The sequence below is a fragment of the Martes martes genome (assembly GCF_963455335.1).
Source record: "Martes martes genome assembly, chromosome: 12".
NCBI classification, from domain to species: domain Eukaryota; kingdom Metazoa; phylum Chordata; class Mammalia; order Carnivora; family Mustelidae; genus Martes; species Martes martes.
Window position 1 is genome coordinate 89,300,378 of NC_137900.1, and position 18,174 is coordinate 89,318,551.

The 18,174-nt window shown below is 58.1% G+C and overlaps 1 protein-coding gene across 7 annotated transcripts in view; it reads left to right on the forward strand.

Moving 5' to 3' along the window:
- SPTAN1 (spectrin alpha, non-erythrocytic 1) overlaps positions 1-18,174 on the forward strand; it is a 61,655-nt gene that overhangs the window by 42,929 nt on the left and 552 nt on the right. For 2 of the 7 annotated variants that reach the window (XM_080819777.1, XM_080819781.1), the window contains 21 exons: positions 73-235; positions 614-628; positions 2,244-2,375; positions 2,785-2,922; positions 3,892-3,996; positions 5,882-6,090; positions 6,853-6,973; positions 7,152-7,273; positions 7,818-7,950; positions 9,513-9,611; positions 11,098-11,257; positions 11,873-11,949; positions 12,517-12,726; positions 13,019-13,315; positions 13,639-13,751; positions 14,158-14,175; positions 16,735-16,789; positions 17,152-17,348; positions 17,441-17,494; positions 17,574-17,720; positions 17,796-17,943. In XM_080819777.1, coding sequence (XP_080675903.1) covers positions 73-235; positions 614-628; positions 2,244-2,375; positions 2,785-2,922; positions 3,892-3,996; positions 5,882-6,090; positions 6,853-6,973; positions 7,152-7,273; positions 7,818-7,950; positions 9,513-9,611; positions 11,098-11,257; positions 11,873-11,949; positions 12,517-12,726; positions 13,019-13,315; positions 13,639-13,751; positions 14,158-14,175; positions 16,735-16,789; positions 17,152-17,348; positions 17,441-17,494; positions 17,574-17,720; positions 17,796-17,943 — 2,713 coding nt within the window. Of the gene's footprint in view, positions 1-72; positions 236-613; positions 629-2,243; positions 2,376-2,784; positions 2,923-3,891; positions 3,997-5,881; positions 6,091-6,852; positions 6,974-7,151; positions 7,274-7,817; positions 7,951-9,512; positions 9,612-11,097; positions 11,258-11,872; positions 11,950-12,516; positions 12,727-13,018; positions 13,316-13,638; positions 13,752-14,157; positions 14,176-15,379; positions 15,443-16,734; positions 16,790-17,151; positions 17,349-17,440; positions 17,495-17,573; positions 17,721-17,795; positions 17,944-18,174 lie in introns of all 7 variants that reach the window. The other 5 variants (XM_080819778.1, XM_080819782.1, XM_080819776.1 and 2 more) reach the window with 4 other exon arrangements.

Consider the following 18,174-nt stretch of genomic DNA (forward strand, 5'->3'; position numbering starts at 1 on the left):
GGCGCTGGGGGAGCCCCCGCCCCGTCTTGTTCTCCGGGAGCTTCACGCTCGGGCTCCGTTTCACTTTCCCAGGTGGCGCCGCCTGAAAGCCCAGATGATCGAGAAGAGGTCGAAGCTGGGAGAATCGCAGACCCTCCAGCAGTTCAGCCGGGACGTGGATGAGATCGAGGCCTGGATCAGTGAGAAATTACAGACCGCAAGCGATGAGTCCTACAAGGACCCCACCAACATCCAGGTGAGCCGAGCCGAGTGGCCGCTCGTCCCCGAGGCAGCCTGGGTTTCGGGACAGGTTCTGGTAAAGAAGGCAGCTTCAGCTGGGGGGCTCCACCTAGAGAACCATTTCCTGTGTCCGTGCGGAAGCCAGCCAAGATCATTCTAAGAAGCTCAACCCGCAGAGAGGTGTCACTAAATGACCCGATGTGAGACAGTGCCTTCCTCGCTTGTCCCCGTGGAGGCCGTGTCCGCTAGAGAAGTCTGCGGTGTCCCCTCTAGCAGCTGTGCCCCACGCCGAGCTTCCCAGGGGAAGGAGGACAAGAGTGAGCCTCTGTTTAGTAGCGGATGTGTGCGTTCCCGCCGTGTACTGAACTCTTGTTATTTCAATCTGTTTTTGTAGCTTTCCAAGCTGCTGGTAAGTTTCTAATCTCCTTCAAGAGTTTTTTAGTTAAATGCGCTCCAGTGTTTGTGTCCCTCTGCGTAGATCCTTGTCGTGGCCTCGCGTGGTCGGCTGGCGTCTCCTCACGCGTGCTTCTCATTTCTAATGACCCATCACACTCCATTCAAGTGTCCCTGTGGGATGTGGCTTTCTCTGTCGTAATTAGCCTGTACCCCTGCACCCCCTCCCTTGTCCCCATGTGTCACTTAGGCAAGTTCTGTACGATGTTTGATTTGGGGGCAGTAGTTAACTGCTGTCTTTTCAGAGGCTCTTCTTTAAAAAAAAAAAAAAATGGAGTAATCAGTTTTTTCTGTGTGGAGTTGTGCTCCCAGTTCTCGGTGGCCGAGGACAAGGCGTCTGGCGTGGTGCGAGTCTGATGACGCAGCCAGGCTGCCGTCAGAGGTGCTGGTCCCTGGAGACGGACAGTTAAGTTGCCTCAGGGAAGCAGATGATCTGCTTCCAAAGCTGACCAGAGCCAGGGGTGAGAGATTAAGGAAAAAGAGGGACGTTGTTACGTAGGGGGCAGCGTAGGGGACTTTTCGGTGAAAATGTAGTCCAGATGGTGCTTTAAATGGATCGAAGAAATGAAGAAACAGAATAGGTGGGGTTTGAACCAAAGAGTGATCAGAGCAAGAAAGAGAAGCGGGAACTGGACTCGGGTCAGGGTTTGTGGGTATTTGAGACCCTGCTCGGACTCGGGCAGCGAAACGCGGAAGGAGGCTGCCCGATGTGAGCCCCGCACTCCACCAGCCGGGCGGCTCCGTCCTTCGACAGTTGCTGCCCCTGAAATGAAACATTTGATGCAGAATCCTTCCCCGACCGTACTTTTTTCTTTTAGTTCTTTTCCCCCAAATAACATCCCCCGATACCCTTTCTCACCCAGAATTGTGTCACACCTGTGTCCTTGCATTGTCTCGTAGCATTTCCCCTGCCTTCTGTTGCTTTGCAGACTCTGAAAATCCCCTGAGACCTAGCATCAGGGGCCTGGCATTCTCCTAGCCCTCTTTTCCCTTAGCAAAAATCATTTCCTACCTCCAGTCACGCTTGGATTTTAACAGTGTTCAGGAGTTTTGGTTAATGACAGCTACAAAAGGCAGCAAAGTCAAGGTCTGGGGCAGTCGTAGATGCTCCCCTGTCGGCGGAGAGTCCGCCTGCCAGCCGAAGTGATCACGGGCTCATGTGTATGACAGACAAGCCACGTGTGTGTCACCTGTTAGATCATCTGTCCATGGAGGAGAAGGTTGTGGATGGAAACTGATGTCCAAGTAGTTTAAACACTGCCCTTGGCTGCTGGCTGTTTCTGCAGAATGGTAGAAAGTACTCAATTCTCGAACTTCCCTCCCAGCTGATTGAAGAATTGACTCCATTCCCCTGCTCCTGAGCTGGTCCATCTCCTTTCTCCCAGCCGGGTCCTTCTGCCTGGCTCCCAGCAGGCTGAACCCCAAAGTGTTTGACAAATGTCATGACTGCCTTCTATAAGAAATGTTGACACTTGCCCCCAGTTGTTTTAAGTTTCTGAGACTCCCTCATCCCTAAAAGGAGGTAACCTCACAGGATCTGGTTTTGAAAGGTCATCTTTCTGGAATTTTAGAGCAAGCACCAGAAGCACCAGGCCTTCGAAGCGGAACTACACGCCAACGCCGACCGCATCCGCGGGGTCATCGACACGGGCAACTCCCTCATCGAGCGTGGGGCCTGTGCAGGCAGTGAGGATGCTGTCAAGGTATGGGCTGCGTGGTGACAACTTTGAAATATGGCTTTAAGAACTAAGCTGCTGGGGGTGCCTGGGTGGCTCAGTTGTTAAGCATCTGCCTTCGGCTCAGGTCATGATCCCAACATCCTGGGATCGAGCCCCACGTTGGGCTCCCTGCTGAGTGAGGAGCCTGCTTCTCCCTCTCTCTCTGCCCTTCCTCCTGCTTGTGCACTCGCTCACTCTTTCTGTTAAATGATTAAATAAAATCTTTAAAAAAAAAAAAGCAGATTAGAAGATTGTTGCCTACATGACTGATGGGGAGTGTTGGTAAGACGGGCTCCCGCGAGGCTGTCTGTTCTCTCCCCATGAATCACTCAGCTTTAGGAGAAGGGGCTCTTCCTGGGCTTCCCCGTCTCCCACGGCCCCTTCTCTTCCCCAGGCCCGGCTGGCTGCCTTAGCTGACCAGTGGCAGTTCCTGGTGCAGAAGTCAGCGGAGAAGAGCCAGAAGCTGAAAGAAGCGAACAAGCAGCAGAACTTCAACACCGGCATCAAGGACTTCGACTTCTGGCTCTCCGAGGTAATGGCAGGTTTTCCCTCCCACCAGCGGAGGGTTTCTGGTCATTTGGGATAACAGGACAGTCAGTAAGCTCCAAACCATGTCAAAGGGCACCCCTTTCCACGGAATCTTCCCAATCACAGAGTCTCGTGCTCTAAGGGGTCAGAGGGAATGAACGTTTCGAGAAGCGAGCCCTGATAGGTAGGAATTAGGCGGCCGCTCGCTTGTTTCCATGGGAACGCGAACAGGGAGGGGCGGTAGGGTCCGTGCAGCGGCAGCTCTAGCGACTCTGCCTGGGTGGAAACCAAAGTAGCAGCTAAGTCAGGAAGCCAGAGTTAGTAGAAAATTCGGGGAAAGAAATTTTTGGAGCCCACCGTTAATATTTATCTCCGGTCAACACATATTTCCATCAACAGTAGCGCAGTTCTGTTTGTATACGGAGTTGATCTCAGGATATAATTTTTCATGAGTGTGTTTTGGGAGTGTTATCCTGAGTCATTAAGAATTCTTCCTAAGCATTTAAGGAGCTGCGTTGGGTCCATCCTAGTCCTGCCATAAGCATTCCCGTGTTGGTGGATGTTGATGCGTTCCCAGCATTCTGGTGGGACATCTGCACCGGACATCTTTGTGCGTTAATCTCAGCCGCTGCTGCCAATTCTGTTCCTCGGCGGGGGCTCCCTGAAGTGAGATCGCCCCGCAGTTCGCCCCTGAACCTCCGCGAGGGCACCGGGACCCTGCCTTGAGCTGTGATATCGCAAGTTCTAGGCTCTCAAGTCTGCATTTGATTGACAGGAAGGGAGAAGGACTCAGGCCACAGGGGCTGATACAGGCTGAGTCACTGTGACAACGTAACTTGGGGTTGACAAGTTTGCAGCTGGCCAAAGACCTGGCCAGACAACGGGGCACCCTGGATTTTCCAGAACACCCGCTGTGCCTCATACACACGGGGCACCACACGGTCCCATCTCCCCTTTCCTCTTTCCCTGCCAGGTGGAGGCCCTGCTGGCATCTGAGGATTACGGCAAAGACCTGGCTTCCGTGAACAACTTGCTGAAGAAACACCAGCTGCTGGAGGCGGATATATCTGCCCATGAGGTGATCAGAGGGGGGCCGGGCCCGTCTGGGACGCAGCGGTGCCTGACTCCCGGGGAGACCCGGCGCATGTGGGGGAGGAACGTGACGGCCGGCACCTCGAGCCACGTTCCCAGTGTGGCCTTGAGGCTGTTTTATACCGTGTGCTATTACCGAAGGCCCCAGACAGAGTTTGTTTATGTGGGTTTGTCTGTTGGTAGTTGCTGTTTATATTAAAAAATTAAATTTAAAAGTTAAATTTTAAAAAGACAGTCTTAGGGGATGTTTGTCATTCTGAGAATGACAAAATGAGAGATGGAGAGCAGAGCGGTGGTCCCCGGGAGTTAGACACAGGTGGGGTGCAGCAGGGAAGGGACGGGGGTTTCCCTTGTGCTCACAGAACAACATAGCTTGGTTTGGGTTACGTGACTCTATGCGTGGGGGAGTCATGTGGCACTACAGACGCACACCCTCACGGACACCCTCACGGACACCCTCACGGACGCGGGTGGATGCACGTACAGTTGGTGAAATCTGGTTTTGCACCGTGGATTGTACCAGGGTCCGTGGCCTGGTCTTGCTGGGGCACACAGGCGCGGTCCCGGTCTTTTGTGTTTGAAGCCGTCCCGGTTTTGCAGCTTCTTGTGAGTCCGTAATTATTTCAAGATGAAAAATCAAGAGTCAGTCTGAGAAAAAGAGTAGCACTTTTTATGAACGATAACCACGTCCAAAACCAAAACAAGATACAGTAAGAAGACTGGCATTGGCTGTGTTTCGCAAATCTCTTCAGTCCGGTTTAGTAGAACACAGCCGGATTCTCGCAGCTGCTTCCGAATTCAGTGTGTGGGCTCGGTCAGAGCCGATGGAAACCCAGCCTCGCTCGCACAGGGGGTTCGAGAAGGGAGCGTTGTTTTCGTTCACATGATTGTGGGTCCTCTGACACCCAAGTCAGTACATGGTAGGTGCTTAATGGTTAGTTGCAAAGTGGATTCTGAAACCCGATCCATCAGCGTTTCATACCATTTAATATTAAAAAGCCATTGGTCCATCATGGACGTGGAATGTTTTTCTCGTTGCACGTGTAAGTGCAGGATGTTACAGAATCATTTGGAAAACCTTCTGACTTAAGCAGAATTACCTCTTGTTCCATGAGCTCCCACGTCACAGTCGCTGACTTCGCAGCCAGTCTCGACAGGACAACCTTCACTGGTTGAGTGGCTGGTCCCCCTCGTGGAGGCCAATGCACTTCTTCCAGAATTCCCACTTTCACCTGAAAGTTCAGGTTTTATCAGAAGCAGCAGACTCTGCCTGCCTGAAAGTGACAGGCTCACTTCCATCTTCCTGAAGAAGGTTCTGTCAGACGCTAAAGTCTGGATGGCCGTAGCGTGGTCATCGTTCTGTCAGTGAGGACAGCCCATGAACAAGCGGCCAGCTCGGCTGAGGACATGGGTTTCTCCTCAGGACCGTCCTTGAACTTGAGCGTGCTGCTGAGGTGCTTGTGTGCGCTTCCCATGGTGTCACGCAGAACACTGACACCGACACGTTACTCTGTACTCTCTGTTACTCTGAGATGGAGATTTAATAAAATCCACAGCTTCTGCCTTCATAGGGATGCCCTCAAGTGAGGGGTTTCTCCCACGGCTGGGAGTCTGGAGGCATCGGCACCCCCAGCACGGCTGTCGTACCACATGCGAGCGTCCACTCAGTGAGGAAGGCAGATGGAGTCTTTGTGTCATTAAAAAAATAATTTTGATGTCTTAGAACCCCAAGGATCCACGTAGGCCACGTTGAGAGAACGTCCAGCACTCCACAAAGCCAGGCTGTCGGTGAAGACTTCGAGACTCCTGCTTTTCAGGCAGTCCTGGGAGAGCCAGGTTCCTCACCCCTCCCGTTGTGTCCCCCGCCCCAGGATCGCCTGAAGGACCTGAACAGCCAGGCAGACAGCCTGATGACCAGCAGTGCCTTCGACACCTCCCAAGTGAAGGACAAGCGGGACACCATCAACGGTCGTTTCCAGAAGATCAAGAGCATGGCGGCCTCCCGGCGAGCCAAGCTGAATGAATCGCATCGCCTGCACCAGTTCTTCCGGGACATGGACGACGAGGAGTCCTGGATCAAGTATGTGTCCTCGGGCCTTCGCAGTCGGGCCCTCTGGGATGTCCGTTGAGCCTCTGCTGGCAGGTGCTGGGAGCCACCGTCCCAGGGGTGGGAGAGAGAGAGAGAGCCTGGCTCTCTCCCAGAGTGTAGTAGCACCTGGCCCACGGGGACACCTTGGCGGCTTCTGTTGCCCAGCTGTGCAGCGACAGGGCCATCGATGGCCTCGGGTGGGAACAGTATGTGATGATGGAGCCAGACTTTGTGTAGACCCTGCCCTGGGTCCTCAGGGAGATGAGCAAGTCTTTTCCCTTCTGGAAAAGACGGCCCGATATCCTGGGCGGGATCAGTCCCCGAAGGAGGGAGAGTTGTTTTTAATTCCTTTCCCGTTGCAGTGAGAGGTGATTAGCATTTTGTAAACGCACCATTTTTTAAGGACAAAAATCCCGTCTCCTCTTCCTCGCTTCCTTAGAGAATGTTGTCCCGGTTTTTTCTATATTTCCACCTGTGGTGTCTGCACGTTTGGAAAAGCGGGGCTGGTGAGGCGACCCCGCCGGCGCCTCCTTGTTCTCCTGCGCACCCTGACCCTGGTGGGGCTCCTATGTAGGAGCCGGTGCCCTTCGTTTGGGAAATAGAGGCTTTCATTTTCCAGGAGGCTGGTCAGGGTTTTTGTGGCGAGATCGGCAGGTGTAGGCGAAGGACATGGGGTCCGGAGACATCACAGCTCCTGACCAAACCTGTCCAGTTGAAAACTCGGGGTGCAGAGCGCCTGCCCGTGTTGTGCAGGGAGAAGAAGCTGCTGGTGAGCTCTGAGGACTACGGCCGAGACCTAACGGGCGTTCAGAACCTGAGGAAGAAGCACAAGCGGCTGGAGGCGGAGCTGGCGGCCCACGAGCCCGCGATTCAGGTGCGGGGCCGGCAACGGGCAGGGAGACCCTTTGCCCTCCCGCGTCCTGCTGTCTGCGGTGTCTACGAGCCCTCGTTCCGCACCCGGAAGAGAGGACTCCCCGGTTTGATGCTGAGGCCTTTTTCTGGACGCACCTAAGGGCAGGTGATAGCTGTTGGTGTCGTTTCTCCCCTGTCAGGGTGTCCTGGACACCGGGAAGAAGCTGTCTGACGACAACACCATTGGCAAGGAGGAGATTCAGCAGCGTCTGACCCAGTTCGTGGAGCACTGGAAGGAGCTGAAGCAGCTGGCGGCTGCTCGGTGAGCGGCCGGGGAAGGGGCGCGGGCGCTGCCAGGCCCTCTGCCGCCTCCCGGACCCTCGTCCTGGGTGTGGGCACCGCAGCCGGCTTGTTTCGGAGCCGCCCGGACTGGCCCGTGCTGAGCCGGTTCCCTTGCGTGGATCCGAACCCGCACACGGTTCCGGAGCTTCACGTGTGAACACCCCTGCGCCTGCTTCACGTGACGCAGAGGGGTTGAGGGAACCAGTCACATCCCATGTTTGGAAAAAAAAAACAAAACTTTTTTTTTTTTTTTGTAGAGGTTTTTTTGACCTTTTTAAATTTATTTGACAGACATAGCAAGAGAGGGAACACAAACAGAGGGAGTGGGAGAGGGAGAAGCAGGTCCCGCCAAGCAGGGAGTCCAATGTGCGGCTCAATCCCAGGCCCCTGGGATCATGACCTGAGCCGAAGGCAGACGCTTAACTGAGCCACCAGGAGCCCCAGGAACGTTTTTAAACACGCATTAGCTGTGAGGGTTAAAGTCGGATGACAGAAGTGGCTGCTCTGGTGTGTCCTGTAATTAGGGGCCAGCGGCTGGAGGAGTCCTTGGAGTATCAGCAGTTTGTGGCCAACGTGGAAGAGGAAGAAGCGTGGATCAATGAGAAGATGACCCTGGTAGCCAGCGAGGATTACGGAGACACGCTTGCTGCTATCCAGGTCAGAGAAGCCGGCGCGCCGCCCCTCGCTTTGTCCAGTGGCTGCGTTGGTGCCGGGAGAGCCCCCGGCCGGCAGCGTGGGCCTCCCTGCTTGGTCGCAGTCCTCCAGACCTCACGCTAGAGACGCTGCTTCTCTGTCCACATGCGCCATGGCCGACGGCCCTGGGCCCACGGGTTCCTGACGTCCAGCTGCTGGACCCATTGGGGGTCCAGCAGCTGCCACCCCAGCGCGCCCTCAGCCAGGGGGGCCGTACGACAGCAGGCGTTGTCGTCCTGGAGGCTGGAGGTCTGAGACCAAGGCGTAGACAGGGCCTCGCTCCCCAGAACTCTAGGGGAAGCCCGTTCCGGTCTTCCAGCTTCTCGCCAACGCTCTTTGTCTTGTGGCCACGTAACCGTAGCCTCTGCCCTTCACGGCTCTCCCCTCCACGTCTGTCTGCCCACGGCTCCCCCCCGCCCCCCGCCCCAGGGCCGCTGCGTCCCGGAGTTCCTGCTCAGAAGGTCGCAGGACCTGGACTGGGCCCCGCCCCCGTGGCCTCTGAGCGTCTTCAGTTGGTTTTGTCCTCGTCTACCACATTCCTAGGTGCCAGGGGTCAGTGCCTCAGCCTCTGCCCTCAGTACACTATGTGACAGCCCGACAGGCCACAGCGGCTTGTTCCCCAAGGGGGGCCCCTCTCCGGCACCGAGGTGTGGCAGCGGGCCGAGAGAGCCACATTATGTCGCCAGCGGCTGGCACGACTCTGTGTCCCCCGACCCCCACACCTCCCTGCCCCGTGTCCATAGGTAGCCCTCAGAATGGCAGAGGCAGAAGTTTCCAGTCTTAGCTTCAGATGTCACACGACATTGGCTGTGCTGCATTCCGTTGGTCCCAGTGGTCGCAAGCAGCCCAGAGCCATGGGCTAGTTGGACGGCCTCCCCTCTTGCTGGGGGGACCCCCACCCCATGAAGCCCCACTTTATGGTCAGATGTTCCCGGATGTGGGCCACCGGCCGTGGAGGCAGAGGTTGCCTTCCCCAGAGTCTGGGTGGTCCCTGAGCCACGTTCTCAGAGTGAGTGTCCTGGTCGGCTGGTCCGGGTGCTTCCGGTGGCTTAGAGGGAGCGATTTCCCATCCCTCGCGTGACCCTGTCCCCAGGAAGCCCGCCCAGAGCCATCTTCTCCGGTCTTTCAGCTCTACCGAGGACAGGGACACTTGGAAGGTCCCTTAGGAGCTGTATTCAGGGAAGCCGTCTGTTGCGTTCTGTCTTAAGCTCCATGGGGTTGTTTCCTATGTGGCCTTCCAGAGGGGACAGAGGGACACTGTAGTGGTTGCTCAGCAAGAGCTTAACCCCTTCGGAAGGGCCTTCCTGGACGTCCCTGCTCCAGCTGAGCTCACCGCCAGTTACCGTTGCTGCCTCCGGGTTTTACCACCCTTGTGATTAGCACCCCCCCGATGTCAGTCCCCACCTAGACTGGGCTGCCCCTGTGGGCAGGCACCTTCCAGCTCTGGTTCCCTCCGACCCGCAGCCGGGCCCGCCCACCAGCCGGGGCCAGGCTCTCAGCCACCGGCCTTTCTGCTTCCACCGCAGGGCTTGTTGAAGAAACACGAAGCTTTTGAGACAGACTTCACGGTGCACAAGGACCGCGTGAATGACGTCTGCAGCAACGGTCAGGACCTCATCAAGAAGGTGAGCTGGGGAGACGCTCACTTCCCACGCCCGACACCCCCGTGCCGGGGCCGGGGCCCCACAAAGCCCATCTGCCCGGAATATCCACCCTGGAGAGGTTTGCGTGGAGACCGGGAGCAATTTCACTGCCGTATTTCATCACAAAAGAAAGAGTCTGCGATTGGGTGGACGTTTTCCCCCTTTCCGAAGCCAGTTAGTGACGTTACTGTGGGGCACGTACATTCTGTGCGCGAACTAAGCAGAGAAGCCTCCCTTCAGCCGCCCCGGCCCCCCACAGAGCTCTTCCCTTCGTTCGCTTCTCTGGTAGTACGGGCTCTGGACAGAACTGGTTGGAGATGCAGGAAGCATCACGAGAGCCGCCCCCACCCAGGACAGAGCCCGTTCCTCGACGTTCGTTGCTCTACAAAGCCTGGCTGCTGTCCAGGCTGGCTTAGAAATGAGTGTGTTTAAGTCACAAGACTTGGGTGTCACTCAGACAGCCCCCGAGCGAGAGAGCAGGTGGGAGGGGTCCCGGGGTTTTCTCCCCAGCCCTGAAGTCAGATCCGTGGCACGTTGGAATTCCAGGTCCCCAGTTAGTCACCACCGATCACTTAGGTGCGGTGATAGGTGTTTGGTACCGGAAGGCAAGAACTTTTCACAACTATAATCTCCTGTTGCAAATGTAACTGGTAGGTAAGATTTCTCATCCCGGGATTTGCTGCGGTCAGCATGGCCTTGAGACTAGAGGTTCGGTTCATAGGTGACAGCATGTTCAAATCCGTGTTTGGATTTGAGCCTTTTTTTCCTTTACCCTTATGGGCAAATGAGCTACCATGAAGCTCATGTCCGGTCCAGACCGTGTACAGAGAGGGAAGGAGGTCTGTGTCCGACCGTCACCCGCACACAGCCCTGCATCTCGGTCTCTGCTCTTTCTGCCCGCGCGGGGACCAGCCTGTGACTGTCTGCGGCCCGGCCAGCAAAGGAGCCCGGTGCTTTACCGTCAGCAGCAGTCTGTTTCCTCCTCGAGTTCCTCTCTAAATTTTATGCTGACTTGTGTGTGTTCTCAGACTCAGTTATTCCAAGACCGAATTCAAGTGTTTGGGGCGTAAGAATTTTCAGTGTCTGCTCTCTCTGAGCCATGCGTTTGTTGCGTGTTAGGAGCCGCTGTTTGGATATCTCACATTTTATGTCTTAAGTATTTGCCCTTTTCCTAATTTTCTGTCATCAGACACATTAACGAGTCCGTCGCTGTGATGTTTCAGCTCATTCCTCGTTTCTTCAGGACTCATTCTTACTGGTGAAATTGCCAAGTCATCCTCTCAAGGCTTTTACTCGTGTTGCCCTTAGGAAGGCTTTAACCTGCTCTGCCCCGGCGGCCGGTGCTAGGCGGGAGGCGCAGGACCCGCCTCCCAGCCCTGGAGGACCTGCCCTGGCAGGGAGGCCGTGGATCATGCGGCCACGGCGGGGCGTGAGGCTGACCAGAGCGTGCCTTCTCTTTGTGGCCTAGAACAATCACCACGAGGAGAACATCTCTTCAAAGATGAAGGGCTTGAACGGGAAGGTGTCCGACTTGGAGAAAGCTGCCGCCCAGAGGAAGGCCAAGCTCGAGGAGAACTCGGCCTTCCTTCAGTTCAACTGGAAGGCCGACGTGGTGGAGTCCTGGATCGGTGAGCGCTGTCCCGCCCGGCCCGCTCCCAGTCCCTTCTCCGCGCCCGGCCGGGAAGATGGTTCCAGAGCCGCAGCTCATTTATTACCTAAGCAGCTGGTCTTCTCCAGAGAAGAAATGATCTAACGCGGGCATTTCAGTCATGTCCTGCGGCCGAGAGTGGGGGACCCCTCGGTGGCCGGCACTGGGCCAGCACCAGGGTTAACAAAACAAGAATCTTTAAACCCTGGGAGAAGCAGTAAGCGTCGCAGCTAAGCAAGATGACAGCAGCGGGCCCCCAGCGGCGCTGTCCCCTCGCTGCCCGGGCAGAGTCCGGCTCCCGAGCACAGGGCAGCTAGGCTCGGATTTCAGGACCCCTGTGACCCTGGGGATTGCTGTCACATAAGTGGCAGTGGAAACACATCCAGGATGAGCTGGAAGGATCTCTCCCTACAGCTGGCCAGCGGGGCCCGGGCTGCGGGGAGGAAGGGGCAGCCGGCGTGGGGTCGGAGCGTGGGGTTAGGAATCCTGGGATTTAAACATTAACAGGGTGATAGGTGCGACTCACCTTGCTTTTTTCCCTTTGTAATTCACTGTACCAAGAAGGCTGGCCTGTTTCCCATGCTTGGTTTCTTAGGTGAAAAGGAGAACAGCCTGAAGACAGATGATTATGGCCGAGACCTGTCTTCCGTCCAGACTCTCCTCACCAAACAGGTCAGTCACGGTCCCTGTCAACAGACTGGGACGTATGCGGTTAGCACTTCCCCGTGCATGAATGGTGGTCGGCGTCTTCCACTGAGAAAGGCCCTGAGGACCGGGCAGTGAGCAAGACCGTTCTGGTCCTCGGGGAGCTTCCGGACGAGGCTTCTGTGCTAGAGCCGCACGGCGCTCCCGGGGTGCAGAGCGGCGGGATGTGCTGCGGACTTAACCCCCAGGGCTGTCTGACTCGCTTTGCTGCGAGCCGGGGTTGATGGGGAAGGTCTTGCCCGGGGAGCGGCATCTCAGCTCGCTCACGAAGGGCAGACCGCAGCTGGTCGGGGGGAGGCAGCCGATCGTTCTGGGGAGAGATGGTGGGGAGAGCGTGGCACACTTAGGGGACCCCGAACCTCAGCCTGCCCAGGGGGCAGGAGGATGTCAGGACAAGGTGGGGACTCGGGGCTGACCGTGTGGCCCGGGCGGCTGGCTGAGCAGACTGGTGCCATCGAGCTGAGGCACCGCGGAAGGGGGGCTTCTAGCATCCCAGGCGACCCTGCAGATCGGGCCCACCGCTCTTTGTTCCAGGAAACGTTTGACGCTGGCCTGCAGGCCTTCCAGCAGGAGGGCATCGCCAACATCACGGCGCTCAAAGACCAGCTGCTGGCTGCCAAGCACATTCAGTCAAAGGCCATCGAGGCCCGGCACGCCGCTCTCATGAAGCGATGGAGCCAGCTTCTGGCCAACTCGGCCACCCGGAAGAAGAAGCTGCTGGAGGCACAGAGTCACTTCCGCAAGGTAGGAGTGGGCCCCTGCAGAGCTCCCCCGGCCGGGCTGCGGGGACATCTGCCCCCGGCGGGGAGTCCGCCGGAACCCAGCAGAGGTCCCTTTGCCTCCGAAGCACCCGAGACAGACTGAGGGGAAAGGGTAGCGAGGAAAAAAGTCGGAGGCCTTTTGAGACGTGGAAGTGGGGCACCCCGGCTTGCCCCGGCCGCCCCCAGAACGACCGCTGCCTTTCCTGTCCTGCCTCCCGCCCAGGCGTGGCGCGTGCGGCCCCGGGGGGCCCTGACGCAGGCTGCTCCGCTTCCAGGTGGAGGACCTCTTCCTGACGTTCGCCAAAAAGGCCTCTGCCTTCAACAGCTGGTTTGAAAACGCCGAAGAGGATCTGACCGATCCCGTGCGTTGCAACTCCCTGGAGGAGATCAGAGCTTTGCGAGAGGCCCACGACGCCTTCCGCTCGTCCCTCAGCTCTGCGCAGGCCGACTTCAGCCAGCTGGCCGAGCTGGACCGCCAGATCAAGAGCTTCCGTGTGGCCTCCAACCCCTACACCTGGTTCACCATGGAGGCCCTGGAGGAGACGTGGAGGAACCTGCAGAAGATCATCAAGGTGCCCACCGCCCCCGCCCGCGGCCACCCGCCGGCAGCCCCCCCGCCAGGCTGTCAGCCACTTCCCCTTGCCTCTTGCCAGAGTTCTTGGGGGCCCAGTTGTGAGCGGCGGGGAATGGAGGGCTCTGAGCTCCCCGTGTGTCCGCCAGGCTCCTCCTTCGGGTTGATGTCAACGTCTGGTCCTCCCTGCCGCACAAAACCGTGATTACCGGTCACGGTCGGCGTCCAGAAACTGCGATCGTTAGGCCGCTCATCCACCCCGAGGGCAGGCCAGCAGGAAGGACAGGCTCTGGTGACACGTCCTTTCCTCCCTCTGGGCCCTAGGAACGGGAGCTGGAGCTGCAGAAGGAGCAGCGCCGGCAGGAGGAGAACGACAAGCTGCGCCAGGAGTTCGCCCAGCACGCCAACGCGTTCCACCAGTGGATCCAGGAGACCAGGTGCCCCCCAGCCCCGGGGCACGGGCCGCCAGCGCTCTGCTCCTGGGCCCCCGGCTGTAGCGGGAGGGGAGCTCTGCGGGAAACCGGAAGGCATGCTCGCAGTAAGGAAGGAGAGTTAGGGGCGCACCCTGGTCTGGCTCGAACCGGAGGGGCAGGCAGAGTCTTGAAGGTACTTTTTGGGAAGGTCAGGTTGCTAGGTGTCCTGGATCGGGTGGAACCCTGCGTGGCCGGTGGTCAGTCCTAGGCAGCACCGTGGTGATACACAGAACAGAGTTGAAGGCAACGTGGGTACTGATGTTCTCGGTTTTTTCTTTTCTTTCCTGTGTCTCTCTCTGTCCCCAACCTCCCGACCGCTGCTGTCCGGACGCCACTTTGTCTTGCGGCTGCTTGGATCCCATCTGCACAGAACGTATCTCCTCGATGGGTTAATATTGTCTTCTTGTTTCTCCGGGCTCGTGGTGTGGTGGTGTCTCGTGTGCTTGTCCCCCTGCCCTCTGTCCCCCCATGGCCTGGCTTGCAGAGGATCCCAGGATGGGCCTTTCTGCCCCAGGAGGGCTGCACTTCCCCCATCCCACCCTTGCCCCACCCCTGTCCCCGTCACCCTACAAGGAGTTTGTGCCTTGCCCCACACTGTCCTGACAGCCTGCGGTCTGGGGAGGGGAGCCACTCGCACCTTCCTGTTCAGATTCCAGGGGTTCTCAGGCAATGTCACCAAGCCAGAGGGCCAGAGCTGGAGTCCAAAGCCTCCGAGAAACCCCATGCTTGTTTAGCCATTGGGATTTCACTGGCCTTCTCTTCTGCTTCTCCCCGTGTGTCCAGTGGGACCATACTTAGCTTCCTAGGAGGTCATGGTCATGCATGAAGGAGGAGATTCAGCGGGTGCAGTGAGTCCCCAGCTGTGTACTGACCCCTCCCTCAGGGCCCCACCCCCCAGTGTTCCCAGGGGAAGGGGAAGAGCATCGTTGGCCCTAATAGAAGGCAAAAGTGCCCGGGGTTTTGTGCGATGGAGAGATGAGGCTAGGGAGGAGCCCCCCGGGAGGAGCAGGGCAGCCCTGCCCAGTCCAGTCCTGGGAGTGGCCTCTCCTCTAGACTTTGGCCTCTGCCAGGCCCACATAAAGCCAGGGTAGCGCGGGGGCCAGGGGTAGGGGGGGCGGACCTCAGTAGCTGAGACGAGCGCTGCTGGGTTCTGCAGATGGGTAGTTGGGGCAGCTCAGCATGGCACCAGGAGAAAGAGGCGCACGTTGACGCGACCACCTGTGCTGAAGCGAGGGTGGGATTTAGGGGTCACAGTTTCTAGCTTGAGTTCATTAGCCCCCTGGCCTCCACTCCCCTCCCCAGCCCTGTGGCTGTGTCTGCCGAGCTGGTCTTGTCTCCGTGGGTGCCATGCTCCCCTTCCCATGTGGCTCCTCCCTAGCCCTGTCCCGTCTTGCTTGGTCCCAGTGTGAGCTGCCCCAAGGCCGCCTGTCCTCCCTGCGGCCGGTGGCCCAGCCCCACCAGGTCCCTGCCTGGGCGCCAGGTTGCCCCGCCTGTGCACTGCCAGCTTGGGCCTTGTGGCGCGTGTCTGTCTCGGTCTGCTCTTGCCTGCCCGTGCCTTCGGTGTATTCATTTGGTTTCTTTTCTTTGACTAGCATAGCGTATCGTCGGGTCATTCGTGTCTATCAGTATGAAGTTGGGGATGATCTGTCTGGAAGGTTTTTCTCCTCTTATTTCTCTTCTTCCCTCACTGTGGTTTTACCAATGCACTCTCGACTTCCCCAGGCGGCTCCGCTTTCTGACTAACCCACCGCCCTCGGCCGCTTGGGAAGGAGGGATCTGTCCTCCTCCCACTGCACCGGCACCCAGCCTCCTGCCCCCAGGGCCGGGGGGTGTTGCTTTTCCCTGGGGGACATGGCGTGACTGTGAGTCTGAACTGCTGGGGTAGGAGGAAGCCTGGTGCCTTGCCTTGCTCGAGCACTTTGAACCTGGGGGCATTTCAGAGCTAACCCGGGCTCGCTGGGTGTTGAAAGGGTAGGTTGGGGCACACGTGGGTGCAGGGGAGGCTGGGCTAAAATCCCACCACGGACCCGCGCACAGTGTGACTCGTCCCTGCACGTGACCCCAACTCGTTTGTTGTCTTCGTTCACTGGTGGCCTTCTGTGACCTCACACTGTATAGCGTCGGGAAGGTGGAGGCTCCCTGGGGCACCCTGTGCTTCGAAACTTGGCCCTGGGAGCCTCTGGCCCAGACAGGCTCATGGAGGCTGAATCTGGGGCTTCATCACAGCCACCTCCCTCCTTTGGGCAGAATTAAGAGTCGCTTTCAAAACCCAAATCTGGTCATGATCTCTTAGCATCCCGGCCTCGTGTCTGAGGGGGCATCTGACTGCACTCTTCCGTGGCTGTCACACCCCAGAACGGGGCTCCCCTCCTCAGGAACCTGCAGGAGACTCCAGGGATTTCTGGGGGGCGGCGCTCTGTTTGTCAGCCTCCCCCTGCTAAGGTCTCCCCAGGGGGCAGATGCCAGGGGTGTACAGAGCAGCCTTCTCCCCAGTGGCTGCGGAGGGGGCATGCTGTCAGGCCCACGGGCCCTCCGACGTCCCATAGAGCGACTTCAGCTCGGTTCCTCAGGTACCCCTTGAGGGCTGAGGGCCTAGTTTGAGTGAGGGACCAGGTCCTAGCCTGGCTGGGCCGGAGGAGCCACATGAGAAAGGGTCCTAGCCTGGGAGCAGGCTGGGTGGGGCTCGCCCCTGGCCCCACAGTTGGCCAAGGGCAGGTGGCACCCCACCCGGGGTGGCAGCGTCCTGTCTCCGAAGCAGGAGAAAGACTGCCTCCCCTCCCCGGCTCCCAGGGCCACTTAGGAAAAGATGGCCAGTAGCAGATAGCTTTCATTTCCTTGAAAAAGACTGAAAAAAAAAAGGTTCAAGACAGCAGGCACTGTAAGCTGGGGATGGTTAGGCTTGAGCTCACAGTCCGGCCCTCCCGCCTCACTGCGCTTCTGTGTTCAGGTCCTGCATGGTGGAGGAGTCTGGGACTCTGGAATCCCAGCTCGAAGCTACCAAAGTAAGTGCCCCCTTTGTTTAAAGTCCGGCAGGAAGGAGGCTGGGTGGGTGCTTTCTCCCTTTGCATAAAGCAGCGCAGAACCCCATCATTTTAGAGAAAGTCTTTTGCTTCTGACAGTTGCCACGTGGTGTCTTACCCGAAAAGAAAGAGGGCCCTTTGGTTCTTAGTGTATAGTTTCCTCTGTAGTCTGCCCCTCTTTGTCCCTCCGTGGACCGAGGCTGCTGAATTTCCCCTCGTGCCGCCCCACACTGCCCCATGCAGCCCCACAGACCTTGGGCCGGGAGGGCTCTTGAACAGGCTCTTGAGCCTGGTGACTGAGCCGAGAGCCCCTGTCCCCTACACCCTCCCTCCCCTGCCCGTAGCGCAAGCACCAGGAGATTCGAGCCATGAGAAGTCAGCTCAAGAAGATTGAGGACCTCGGGGCAGCCATGGAGGAGGCCCTGATCCTGGACAACAAGTACACGGAGCACAGCACCGTGGGCCTGGCCCAGCAGTGGGACCAGCTCGACCAGCTGGGCATGCGCATGCAGCACAACCTGGAGCAGCAGATCCAGGCCAGGTACGCGGCCCCAGGCCCCCCCAGCGTCCAGCACTCGCTCTGCTGGGATCCAACAGACTTTGCCACCTGCTCACTCCGTCCTGCTCTTCTAGGAACACAACCGGAGTGACCGAGGAGGCCCTCAAAGAATTCAGCATGATGTTTAAGTGAGTATGGCCTCCCTGGGGTGGGGTGGCAGGCTCGGCCCTGGGGCCCATGCTGAGCAGCCCTCTGTCCGTGCGGCAGACACTTCGACAAGGACAAGTCGGGCAGGCTGAACCACCAGGAGTTCAAGTCCTGCCTGCGCTCCCTGGGTTATGACCTGCCCATGGTGGAGGAAGGGGAGCCTGACCCCGAGTTCGAGGCAATCCTAGACACCGTGGATCCAAACAGGTGAGCTGGAGGGAAGGTAGCAGAGGTGGCTGTGCCTGTGGCTCCTCCTGGCTCACTGCGTTTGCCCCTCTCCAGGGACGGCCATGTCTCCCTGCAAGAGTACATGGCCTTCATGATCAGCCGTGAAACGGAGAATGTCAAATCCAGCGAGGAGATCGAGAGCGCCTTCCGGGCCCTGAGCTCCGAGGGAAAGCCCTACGTGACCAAGGAGGAGCTGTACCAGGTCTGGGGTTCTGCTTCCCTGCCCTGGGGGTGGAGGTTTTCTCTGAGAGTAAAGCCCAAGGTTGCCCCAGCGCCAGAACCGTCTAAATTAACAGACCTCCCTGTGGAGCGCTCTGTTGAGCACAGGCGTTTCATCCCTCTTTACCACTGACCCCCCAGCCCAGCCCAGCCCAGCCCATCGCATCCACGAACACGCTGTGGCCTCTGGGCATGGCTCTCCCTGACGCTGGGG